Below are 14,399 nucleotides of genomic sequence, written 5' to 3'. Positions count from 1 at the left end.
GATTGACAGTCATTTTGTATGTCTTCCATTTTCTTCCTATTGCACCAACAGTTGTCTCCTTCTCAGCCAGCGTCTTACTTATGGTTTTGTAGCCCATCTAGAGTGGTAAGCCGCCCAGTACTCACTATAGCAGCGCTACATACGCATTATATTTTGCACCGATCCAGTCCCCAGCACGGCTCAGTGCCCGACGAAGGTCTTATCGACCGAAACGTCGACGTCGCACATGTAGCCTCTGGCATCCATCCAATAAAGATATATATTTTTGTAACACAAGCAAGGTGTGCCGACTACAAATTCTTAACCTATACCCGGGTTGGGACCCTACCTCGAGCACCCAAAAGAAACCAGTGCCATCTGAACACAACCACATGTGTATTTGTATAGATATATATATGTGTGTGTGTGTATTTATATATATATATGTGTGTGTGTTTGTGCGTATTTATATATTTGTAATGTGGGGGGGGGGGATGTGGAGAGATGGTGAAGCCCCCGCAGGATTCCATGGAGGAAGATGAAATGAAGCAGGAAGAAAGTGTGACCCCTCTGACCTTTATAACATATAGTGTTTTTTTGCGTTGCTGGTGGTGACTATTATATACATGCGGGAGGTACATCACGTAGTTACAGCTATATACAGGTGGAGCAGACTGGTCAGACAGCTGGCTTGTTCTGTGTGGCCGGCAAAGTTAGACACAAGGGCGCCCCTAGATACAAGGGAAAGGCTGCCTGGGCCTAGTGGGCCTCAAGAGGGTGTGCATGTGTGTGTGTGTATATATATATATATATATATATATATATACACACAGTGCACCTATAGGCAGCACACCTTTATATATATATTACTGCTCTGTCTTGTTGTATGTATATCTATATGTGTGGATCAGGCTCACATCTCTATATATGGGATCGCTCTCAGTAATATCCGGTGTTGCGTTCTCGTTGCAGGATAAGCTCAGTAAGAGCATCGCCTACATCCTGGGCAGTCAGCACCTTGTGCAAGGACAGATCAGTCAACTAGAAGAGGGAATGGCACAGACAGAGGTGAGATGGACTCTCTGCAGCCCTCTAACCCCCACCTCCTGACCCTCTAACCCCCCCCACCTCCTGACTCTCTAACCCCCCCACCTCCTGACTCTCTAACCCCCCCCACCTCCTGATTCTGTAACCCCCCACCTCCTGACTCTCTAACCCCCCCCACCTCCTGACTCTCTAACCCCCCCCACCTCCTGACCCTCTAACCCCCACCTCCTGACCCTCTAACCCCTCCACCTCCTGACTCTCTAACCCCCTCCCCACCTCCTGACTCTCTAACTCCCTCCACCTCCTGACTCTCTAACCCCCCCACCTCCTGAATCTCTAACCCCCCCACCTCCTGACTCTCTAACCCCCCCACCTCCTGACCCTCTAACCCCCACCTCCTGACCCTCTAACCCCTCCACCTCCTGACTCTCTAACCCCCTCCCCACCTCCTGACTCTCTAACTCCCTCCACCTCCTGACTCTCTAACTCCCCCCACCTCCTGACTCTCTAACTCCCCCCACCTCCTGACTCTAGCCCCCCACCTCCTGACTCCCTAATCCCCCCACCTCCTGATTCTCTAACCCCCCCCACCTCCTGACTCTCTAACCCCCCCCACCTCCTGACTCTCTAACCCCCCCCACCTCCTGACTCTCTAACCCCCCCCACCTCCTGACTCTCTAACTCCCCCCCACCTCCTGACTCTCTAGCCCCCCCACCTCCTGACTCTCTAGCCCCCCCACCTCCTGACTCTCTAGCCCCCCCACCTCCTGACTCTCTAGCCCCCCACCTCCTGACTCTCTAACCCCCCACCTCCTGACTCTCTAACCCCCCCACCTCCTGACTCTCTAACCCCCCCACCTCCTGACTCTCTAACCCCCCCACCTCCTGACTCTCTAACTCCCCCCACCTCCTGACTCTCTAACCCCCCCACCTCCTGACTCTCTAACCCCCCCACCTCCTGACTCTCTAACCCCCCCCACCTCCTGATTCTCTAACCCCCCCACCTCCTGACTCTCTAGCCCCCCCACCTCCTGACTCTCTAACCCCCCCACCTCCTGACTCTCTAACCCCCCCACCTCCTGACTCTCTAGCCCCCCCACCTCCTGACTCTCTAGCCCCCCCACCTCCTGAATCTCTAGCCCCCCCACCTCCTGACTCTCTAGCCCCCCCACCTCCTGACTCTCTAACCCCCCCACCTCCTGACTCTCTAACCCCCCCACCTCCTGACTCTCTAACCCCCCCACCTCCTGACTCTCTAACCCCCGCCTCTTAGTTATTCACTTGCTAAGTCAGTTATTACCCAGAATCCTCTCAACAGCTGAATGGAACCAAAGCCCAGGAAGAGGTTCTGCAGCTTATTGGGGCTCTGCGCTCTGCCCTTGACGAGAAACAAGCTGTACTGACGCGGGACATCACAGAGCGACAACGGGAGCGCCGCCGCATTCTGGAGGCCCAGGTGTGGGAGCGTCAGTCCTTGTTGGAGAACTCAGGACTGGTGAGCTATGCCCATGAGGTGATGAAGGAGACCGAGCAGCCATGTTTTGTCCTTGCGGCAAAGCAGCTACATGAACGGTATGTCCCATGGGAGGAATGGAGGTGGAAACACATGGGGAATGTATGAGGGGGAAGGGATGATGAACCAGGCTATAGGGGTCCAGATACACCTGGAGAACCATGGATGATCGAGTCTAAGGGATCTGTGAGGGTAATGGGTGCAGAGCCCAGGGGACGCCACTTTAAACTTGGCCGTTTCTTGTCCTCAGCATTATGCGAGCTATAGAATCCGTCCAGGGCTTCCGGTCTGCGGCCTGTGGCCCCCTGCACCCCATCAAACTGGACGTCAGCAGAGAGTTGAAGCTCCTGACAGAACTGACCTTTGTCCGAGGTAAATGCAGCCACTATTACACTGCGGAGGGCGTACATTACATGGCATTGTATCTCCAGGGTCATCCTCATCATGGCTTATATGGTGTGAAGGGATCTCCCATCCATGACCCTTTCATCATGACCTCTCAGCCGCCGGCTCACTCATCTCCAGATCTCTGCATCTCACGATATATGAATTGGTGCAGAGTGTTCAGAATGACCCGGGCCCCTGACCGTACAGCACCCTCCGGGTCACACTTTGTAAGTATGGGGTCACCTCCTCTCAATCAGTGGACTATGAATGAATCTTGTGGTCCTGGCTACTGAGCGTCTCGTGGTGTCCTGAGCAATGGGCGAGGTCCTACATGTGGTCCGGATGGACAGGAGATCTGCTGCATATGCTGAATGTTAACGCTTTGTCATTGACTTCCATTCATTTCAAGGTCGCTGTAAGGATCCTTCATGTCTGTAGTGGTCTCCCGAATGATAGCGGAGACCTCACCACCTCCCGGAGGTTTTCTGTTAGCCCGTCCGTGGCCCTTCTCAGACCCACATGTCCCTCTCTCTGTAGGGCTCTCAGGGTGATGCACAGTCCAGGAGATAGCAGAGGCAAGTGACCACCCCAACCTTTTGCCCAGAGACTCCTAACCCCTTCCTCTCAACTTTCCTCCTGTGCCCCCTACTGCTGAGAGTAACCCGGCCTCGGGCCAGACTTACATCTATCTCCTTACTTCAGACAGACTGTGTTTAGGATATTTTCATGGCTTTGTCTGTTCCTCACACCCTCCATCTCCTCCACCTTCTCCTGCGTCTTCATACCTCCATCCTCCTCCACCTCTTCTCCAGGTTCCTTGGATTGACTCTCTGCCTGCGTCTTCCTGCTTGTTCTCTGACCTGGGATCTGCAGTGATGAGGTCTCTCTCTTCCCTCTATCTTAGCATGGAAAGCTCCCCGTGTCCCTTCTGTTTATCCTGCAGCCTCTGCCGCCCTTCCCCTCTGACTCTCATTGTCAACGCTTCTTCTACAGCTCCGGATGCTCCTGTCATTGACACTCAGCGGACTTACGCCTACGATCAGATCTACCTGAGCTGGCGCCTACCCCAGGACTCGGCACCTGCCTGGCACTACACTATAGAGTATCGAAAAATCGACCCCAAACACAAAACCCTAAAGCTATGGCAACGACGAGAGGAGGTGTGGAGCCTCAGCACCATCTTAGAGGGTCCAGATATTGACAGCGTGTACGTGCTGAGGGTGAGGGGCTACAACAAAGCTGGATACGGGGAGTACAGTGAGGACATCTACCTACACACCCCACCAGCTCCAGGTGAGTGACCCCATCAGGGTCCAGAGATGTTTGACTCTTGGGGAAGTAGCCACCGTAGACAGTGAGTTGGAGGTCTTGCTGGGTTCCTTTTATAGTCCTTTTCAGTCCACGGTTAAGTGGCAGGAAAATCCGTGGGATGTCCTCACTGCTGTACATTGGGTATCTCGGTGCTGGTGGAGGGGCGGCAGATCCGTGGACTGTGTATTTTTAGGGAAACAATAGTGGTTTTCTCAACCTTTCTACCCTTTGGCCTGAAATTGTCTGATGGCCCTATAGATTTTTTTTTTGGGGTGCTCCCCAATTGAACCCCTTTCATATGGCATATTACTAGGTTTTAGAGGGGGTCAGCCAGGACGGTTCTGTAGAGTCACGACACGGTTGTCTCTAGCTTCGGAGGACTATTCGTGTCCTTGAGTTACGTGGATGTTCGTTGAAATCAATGTCCTCTATAGTGATCAGTTTGTTACACCAGTGTCAACAGCTGATCATGGAGGGTCCCAGCAGCAGTACCCCCAACAATCAGCCCGTCACTGAAGGACTCACTCAAAGGGGCTGATGAAACAGGGCCGGCTCCTTACATATTTAGCCCAGTCCTGCTGTATTCACCAGGCACTAGATGTAAGCCGGGCTACAGAAGGTCATGGACTAGAAGTCCTAGGCCGGGTGATGGGTTACAGGTGACATGAAATGGTCAGACGTCTGCACCTGGCAGTTCTGTGACCACTCAGGGTGGAGTCTCATTGATTATCCTCTGGATCACCCATAAGCCTCGGCTCCGTCTTGTCATGCTTCATATTTCCGGCAGTTCACTAGATTTATAGATCTTTATGACGGACGGGAGGGAGGGCATTGACTTTTATCATTTGTTTGCGTTTCCCAGTTAATGAGCCGCCATGACGGTAACCCAGCTTAACGAGCTGTAAAAATAGTTCTGGTCTAGTGAAATAAAAAAGGAAATGTAATAAAATGTTATCAATTGGAGTCTTTAGGTCAACACAGTGATCAAGACTTATCATCATCCCGTGTACACGTCACTGTATCATCAGATCACATGTTATCATCATCCCGTGTACACGTCACTGTATCATCAGATCACATGTTATCATCATCCCGAGCACATATCATCAGATCACATGTTATCATCATCCCGTGTACATATCACCGTATCATCAGATCACATGTTATTATCATCCCGTTTACATGTCACCGTATCATCAGATCACATGTTATTATCATCCCGTGTACATGTCACCGTATCATCAGATCACATGTTATTATCATCCCGTGTACATGTCACCGTATCATCAGATCACATGTTATTATCCCGTGTACACGTCACCGTATCATCAGATCACATGTTATTATCATCCCGTGTACACGTCACTGTATCATCAGATCACATGTTATCATCATCCCGTGTACACGTCACTGTATCATCAGATCACATGTTATCATCATCCCGAGCACATATCATCAGATCACATGTTATCATCATCCCGTGTACATATCACCGTATCATCAGATCACATGTTATTATTATCCCGTGTACATGTCACCGTATCATCAGATCACATGTTATTATCATCCCATGTACATGTCACCGTATCATCAGATCACTTGTTATTATCCCGTGTACATATCACAGTATCATCAGATCACATGTTATTATCCCGTGTACATATCACCGTATCATCAGATCACATGTTATTATCATCCCGTGTACACGTCACTGTATCATCAGATCACATGTTATTATCATCCCGTGTACACGTCACTGTATCATCAGATCACATGTTATTATCATCCCGTGTACATGTCACCGTATCATCAGATCACATGTTATCATCATCCCGTGTACATATCACCGTATCATCAGATCACATGTTATTATCATCCCGTGTACATGTCACCGTATCATCAGATCACATGTTATTATCATCCCATGTACATGTCACCGTATCATCAGTTCACATGTTATTATCCCGTGTACATATCACCGTATCATCAGATCACTTGTTATTATCCCGTGTACATATCACAGTATCATCAGATCACATGTTATTATCCCGTGTACATATCACCGTATCATCAGATCACATGTTATTATCATCCCGTGTACACGTCACTGTATCATCAGATCACATGTTATTATCATCCCGTGTACACGTCACTGTATCATCAGATCACATGTTATTATCATCCCGTGTACATGTCACCGTATCATCAGATCACATGTTATTATCATCCCGTGTACATATCACCGTATCATCAGATCACATGTTATTATCCCGTGTACACGTCACCATATCATCAGATCACATGTTATCATTATCCCGTGTACATGTCACCGTATCATCAGATCACATGTTATCATCATCCCGTGTACATATCACCATATCATCAGATCACATGTTATTATCATCCTGTGTACATATCACCGTATCATCAGATCACATGTTATTATCATCCCGTGTATATATCACCGTATCATCAGATCACATGTTATTATCATCCCGTGTATATATCACCGTATCATCAGATCACATGTTATTATCATCCCGGGTACATGTCACCGTATCATCAGATCACATGTTATTATCCCGTGTACATATCACCGTATCATCAGATCACTTGTTATTATCCCGTGTACATATCACAGTATCATCAGATCACATGTTATTATCCCGTGTACATATCACCGTATCATCAGATCACATGTTATTATCCCGTGTACATATCACCGTATCATCAGATCACTTGTTATTATCCCGTGTACATATCACAGTATCATCAGATCACATGTTATTATCCCGTGTACATATCACCGTATCATCAGATCACATGTTATCATCATCCCGTGTACACGTCACCGTATCATCAGATCACATGTTATTATCATCCCGGGTACACGTCACCGTATCATCAGATCACATGTTATTATCATCCCGTGTACATGTCACCGTATCATCAGATCACATGTTATTATCATCCCGTGTACATATCACCGTATCATCAGATCACATGTTATTATCATCCCGTGTACATGTCACCGTATCATCAGATCACATGTTATTATCATCCCGTGTACATATCACCGTATCATCAGATCACATGTTATTATCATCCCGGGTACATATCACTGTATCATCAGATCACATGTTATTATCATCCCGTGTACATATCACCGTATCATCAGATCACATGTTATTATCATCCCATGTACACGTCACCGTATCATCAGATTACATGTTATCATCATCCCGTGTACAAGTCACCGTATCATCAGATCACATGTTATCATCATCCCGTGTACACGTCACCGTATCATCAGATCACATGTTATCATCATCCCGGGTACACGTCACCGTGTCATCAGATCACATGTTATTATCATCCCGTGTACATATCACCGTATCATCAGATCACCTGTTATTATCATCCCGTTTACATATCACCGTATCATCAGATCACATGTTATTATCATCCCGTGTACATGTCACCGTATCATCAGATCACATGTTATTATCATCCCGTGTACATGTCACCGTATCATCAGATCACATGTTATTATCATCCCGTGTACATGTCACCGTATCATCAGATCACATGTTATTATCATCCCGTGTACATATCACCGTATCATCAGATCACATGTTATTATCCCGTGTACACGTCACCATATCATCAGATCACATGTTATCATTATCCCGTGTACATGTCACCGTATCATCAGATCACATGTTATCATCATCCCGTGTACATATCACCGTATCATCAGATCACATGTTATTATCATCCTGTGTACATATCACCGTATCATCAGATCACATGTTATTATCATCCCGTGTATATATCACCGTATCATCAGATCACATGTTATTATCATCCCGTGTATATATCACCGTATCATCAGATCACATGTTATTATCATCCCGGGTACATGTCACCGTATCATCAGATCACATGTTATTATCCCGTGTACATATCACCGTATCATCAGATCACTTGTTATTATCCCGTGTACATATCACAGTATCATCAGATCACATGTTATTATCCCGTGTACATATCACCGTATCATCAGATCACATGTTATTATCCCGTGTACATATCACCGTATCATCAGATCACTTGTTATTATCCCGTGTACATATCACAGTATCATCAGATCACATGTTATTATCCCGTGTACATATCACCGTATCATCAGATCACATGTTATCATCATCCCGTGTACACGTCACCGTATCATCAGATCACATGTTATTATCATCCCGGGTACACGTCACCGTATCATCAGATCACATGTTATTATCATCCCGTGTACATGTCACCGTATCATCAGATCACATGTTATTATCATCCCGTGTACATATCACCGTATCATCAGATCACATGTTATTATCATCCCGTGTACATGTCACCGTATCATCAGATCACATGTTATTATCATCCCGTGTACATATCACCGTATCATCAGATCACATGTTATTATCATCCCGGGTACATATCACTGTATCATCAGATCACATGTTATTATCATCCCGTGTACATATCACCGTATCATCAGATCACATGTTATTATCATCCCATGTACACGTCACCGTATCATCAGATTACATGTTATCATCATCCCGTGTACAAGTCACCGTATCATCAGATCACATGTTATCATCATCCCGTGTACACGTCACCGTATCATCAGATCACATGTTATCATCATCCCGGGTACACGTCACCGTGTCATCAGATCACATGTTATTATCATCCCGTGTACATATCACCGTATCATCAGATCACATGTTATTATCATCCCGTTTACATATCACCGTATCATCAGATCACATGTTATTATCATCCCGTGTACATGTCACCGTATCATCAGATCACATGTTATTATCATCCCGTGTACATGTCACCGTATCATCAGATCACATGTTATTATCATCCTTTGTACATATCACCGTATCATCAGATCACATGTTATCATCATCCCGTGTACATATCACCGTATCATCAGATCACATGTTATCATCATCCCGGGTACATATCACCGTATCATCAGATCACATGTTATTATCATCCCGTGTACATATCACCGTATCATCAGATCACATGTTATTATCATCCCGTGTACATATCTCCGTATCATCAGATCACATGTTATTATCCCGTGTACATATCACCGTATCATCAGATCACTTGTTATTATCCCGTGTACATATCACAGTATCATCAGATCACATGTTATTATCCCGTGTACATATCACCGTATCATCAGATCACATGTTATCATCATCCCGTGTACACGTCACCGTATCATCAGATCACATGTTATTATCATCCCGGGTACACGTCACCGTATCATCAGATCACATGTTATTATCATCCCGTGTACATGTCACCGTATCATCAGATCACATGTTATTATCATCCCGTGTACATATCACCGTATCATCAGATCACATGTTATTATCATCCCGTGTACATGTCACCGTATCATCAGATCACATGTTATTATCATCCCGTGTACATATCACCGTATCATCAGATCACATGTTATTATCATCCCGGGTACATATCACTGTATCATCAGATCACATGTTATTATCATCCCGTGTACATATCACCGTATCATCAGATCACATGTTATTATCATCCCATGTACACGTCACCGTATCATCAGATTACATGTTATCATCATCCCGTGTACAAGTCACCGTATCATCAGATCACATGTTATCATCATCCCGTGTACACGTCACCGTATCATCAGATCACATGTTATCATCATCCCGGGTACACGTCACCGTGTCATCAGATCACATGTTATTATCATCCCGTGTACATATCACCGTATCATCAGATCACATGTTATTATCATCCCGTTTACATATCACCGTATCATCAGATCACATGTTATTATCATCCCGTGTACATGTCACCGTATCATCAGATCACATGTTATTATCATCCCGTGTACATGTCACCGTATCATCAGATCACATGTTATTATCATCCTTTGTACATATCACCGTATCATCAGATCACATGTTATCATCATCCCGTGTACATATCACCGTATCATCAGATCACATGTTATCATCATCCCGGGTACATATCACCGTATCATCAGATCACATGTTATTATCATCCCGTGTACATATCACCGTATCATCAGATCACATGTTATTATCATCCCGTGTACATATCTCCGTATCATCAGATCACATGTTATTATCATCCCGTGTACATATCACCGTATCATCAGATCACATGTTATTATCATCCCTTGTACATGTCACTGTATCATCAGATCACATGTTATTATCATCCCGTGTACATATCACCGTATCATCAGATCACATGTTATCATCATCCCGTGTACATATCACTGTATCATCAGATCACATGTTATTATCATCCCGTGTACATATCTCCGTATCATCAGATCACATGTTATTATCATCCCGTGTACATGTCACCGTATCATCAGATCACATGTTATTATCATCCGTGTACATGTCACCGTATCATCAGATCACATGTTATCATCATCCCGTGTACATATCACCGTATCATCAGATCACATGTTATCATCATCCCGGGTACATATCACTGTATCATCAGATCACATGTTATTATCATCCCGTGTACATATCACCGTACCATCAGATCACATGTTATCATCATCCCGTGTACACGTCACCGTATCATCAGATCACATGCTATTATCATCCCGTGTACATATCACTGTATCATCAGATCACATGTTATTATCATCCCGTGTACATATCACCGTATCATCAGATCACATGTTATTATCATCCCGTGTACATGTCACCGTATCATCAGATCACATGTTATTATCATCCCGTGTACATATCATCAGATCACATGTTATTATCATCCCGTGTACATGTCACCGTATCATCAGATCACATGTTATTATCATCCCGTGTACATGTCACCGTATCATCAGATCACATGTTATTATCATCCTTTGTACATATCACTGTATCATCAGATCACATGTTATCATCATCCCGTGTACATATCACCGTATCATCAGATCACATGTTATCATCATCCGGGTACATATCACCGTATCATCAGATCACATGTTATTATCATCCCGTGTACATATCACCGTATCATCAGATCACATGTTATTATCATCCCGTGTACATATCTCCGTATCATCAGATCACATGTTATTATCATCCCGTGTACATATCACCGTATCATCAGATCACATGTTATTATCATCCCGTGTACATGTCACCGTATCATCAGATCACATGTTATTATCATCCCGTGTACATATCACCGTATCATCAGATCACATGTTATTATCATCCCGTGTACATATCACCGTATCATCAGATCACATGTTATCATCATCCCGTGTACATATCACCGTATCATCAGATCACATGTTATTATCATCCCGTGTACATATCTCCGTATCATCAGAGCACATGTTATTATCATCGCGTGTACATGTCACCGTATCATCAGATCACTTGTTATTATCATCCCGTGTACATGTCACCGTATCATCAGATCACATGTTATTATCATCCTTTGTACATGTCACCGTATCATCAGATCACATGTTATTATCATCCCGTGTACACGTCACCGTATCATCAGATCACATGTTATTATCATCCCGTGTACACGTCACTGTATCATCAGATCACATGTTATTATCATCCCGTGTACATGTCACCGTATCATCAGATCACATGTTATCATCATCCCGTGTACATATCACCGTATCATCAGATCACATGTTATTATCATCCCGTGTACATGTCACCGTATCATCAGATCACATGTTATTATCATCCCGTGTACATATCACCGTATCATCAGATCACATGTTATCATCATCCCGTGTACATATCACCGTATCATCAGATCACATGTTATTATCATCCCGTGTACATATCTCCGTATCATCAGATCACATGTTATTATCATCCCGTGTACATGTCACCGTATCATCAGATCACATGTTATTATCATCCCGTGTACATGTCACCGTATCATCAGATCACATGTTATTATCATCCCGTGTACATATCACCGTATCATCAGATCACATGTTATTATCATCCCGTGTACACGTCACTGTATCATCAGATCACATGTTATTATCATCCCGTGTACATGTCACCGTATCATCAGATCACATGTTATTATCATCCCCTGTACATGTCACCGTATCATCAGATCACATGTTATTATCATCCCGTGTACATATCACCGTATCATCAGATCACATGTTATCATCATCCCGTGTACACGTCACCGTATCATCAGATCACATGTTATTATCATCCCGTGTACATATCACCGTATCATCAGATCACATGTTATCATCATCCCGTGTACATGTCACCATATCATCAGATCACATGTTATTATCATCCCGTGTACATGTCACCGTATCATCAGATCACATGTTATTATCATCCTATATACAATTCTGGTTTCTGGTCTTCTCTTCAGTGCTGAACTTCTTCCTGGACAGTAGTTGTGGATTTCCCCGGGATCGGCTGGTGGTCAGTAAGGATCGCAGGGCAGTGCGCAGTGTTCCTGGGGTGCCCATGTTGTTTGCTGCAGAGCGGTTAATGACGAGCTGTCATGTGTCCATGGAGCTGGTGCTGGGGGACGTGGCCATCACACAGGGGCGATACTACTGGGAGTGTTCTGTGGACCCCAGCTCCTACGTGGTCAAAGTGGGCGTAGGGCAGGAGAATAAACTGCAAGAACTATTTCAGATGCCCCAGGATGTGGTCAGTCCCAGGTAAGAGCCAAACAATACTAGAAGTATATCCAGTGCTGCTGTGATCAGTATATATATATATCCATTGCTGCTGTGATAGTGATCAGTATATATATATATATCCAGTGCTGCTGTGATTAGTATATATATATCCAGTGCTGCTGTGATAGTGATCAGTATAAATATATCCAGTGCTGCTGTGATCAGTATATATATATATATCCAGTGCTGCTGTGATAGTGATCAGTATATATATATCCAGTGCTGCTGTGATCAGTATATATATATCCAGTGCTGCTGTGATCAGTATATATATATATATCCAGTGCTGCTGTGATAGTGATCAGTATATATATATATATCCAGTGATGCTGTGATAGTGATCAGTATATATATATATCCAGTGCTGCTGTGATAGTGATCAGTATATATATATCCAGTGCTGCTGTGATAGTGATTAGTATATATATATATCCAGTGCTGCTGTGATAGTGATCAGTATATATATATCCAGTGCTGCTGTGATCAGTATATATATATATCCAGTGCTGCTGTGATAGTGATCAGTATATATATATATCCAGTGCTGCTGTGATAGTGATCAGTATATATATATCCAGTGCTGCTGTGATAGTGATTAGTATATATATGTATCCAGTGCTGCTGTGATAGTGATCAGTATATATATATATCCAGTGCTGCTGTGATCAGTATATATATATCCAGTGCTGCTGTGATAGTGATCAGTATATATATATATATATATATATATCCAGTGCTGCTGTGATAGTGATCAGTATATATATATATATATCCAGTGCTGCTGTGATAGTGATCAGTATATATATATATATATATCCAGTGCTGCTGTGATAGTGATCAGTATATATATCCAGTGCTGCTGTGATAGTGATCAGTATATATATATCCAGTGCTGCTGTGATAGTGATCAGTATATATATATCCAGTGCTGCTGTGATAGTGATCAGTATATATATATATCCAGTGCTGCTGTGATAGTGATCAGTATATATATATCCAGTACTGCTGTGATAGTGATCAGTATATATATATATATCCAGTGCTGCTGTGATAGTGATCAGTATATATATATCCAGTACTGCTGTGATAGTGATCAGTATATATATATATATCCAGTGCTGCTGTGATAGTGATCAGTATATATATATCCAGTGCTGCTGTGATAGTGATCAGTATATATATATATCCAGTGCTGCTGTGATAGTGATCAGTATATATATATATATATATCCAGTGCTGCTGTGATAGTGATCAGTATATATATCCAGTGCTGCTGTGATAGTGATCAGTATATATATCCAGTGCTGCTGTGATAGTGATCAGTATATATATATCCAGTGC

General features: G+C 44.0%; 1 protein-coding gene across 1 annotated transcript; it reads left to right on the top strand.

Moving 5' to 3' along the window:
- Positions 1-906: 906 nt before the first annotated feature.
- On the top strand, positions 907-13,037 carry LOC142701772 (tripartite motif-containing protein 46-like; the record flags this gene model as incomplete). The annotated part of the gene is made up of 5 exons (XM_075848164.1): positions 907-1,047; positions 2,345-2,598; positions 2,790-2,911; positions 3,920-4,219; positions 12,740-13,037. Coding segments are annotated over exons 1-5 (1,115 nt in total), but the record flags the coding sequence as incomplete, so codon positions are not given.
- Positions 13,038-14,399: the final 1,362 nt, after the last annotated feature.

Source organism: Rhinoderma darwinii, unplaced genomic scaffold (assembly GCF_050947455.1).
Source record: "Rhinoderma darwinii isolate aRhiDar2 unplaced genomic scaffold, aRhiDar2.hap1 Scaffold_2236, whole genome shotgun sequence".
Classification (NCBI taxonomy): domain Eukaryota; kingdom Metazoa; phylum Chordata; class Amphibia; order Anura; family Rhinodermatidae; genus Rhinoderma; species Rhinoderma darwinii.
This window is presented reverse-complemented; position numbering and strand designations above follow the sequence as displayed.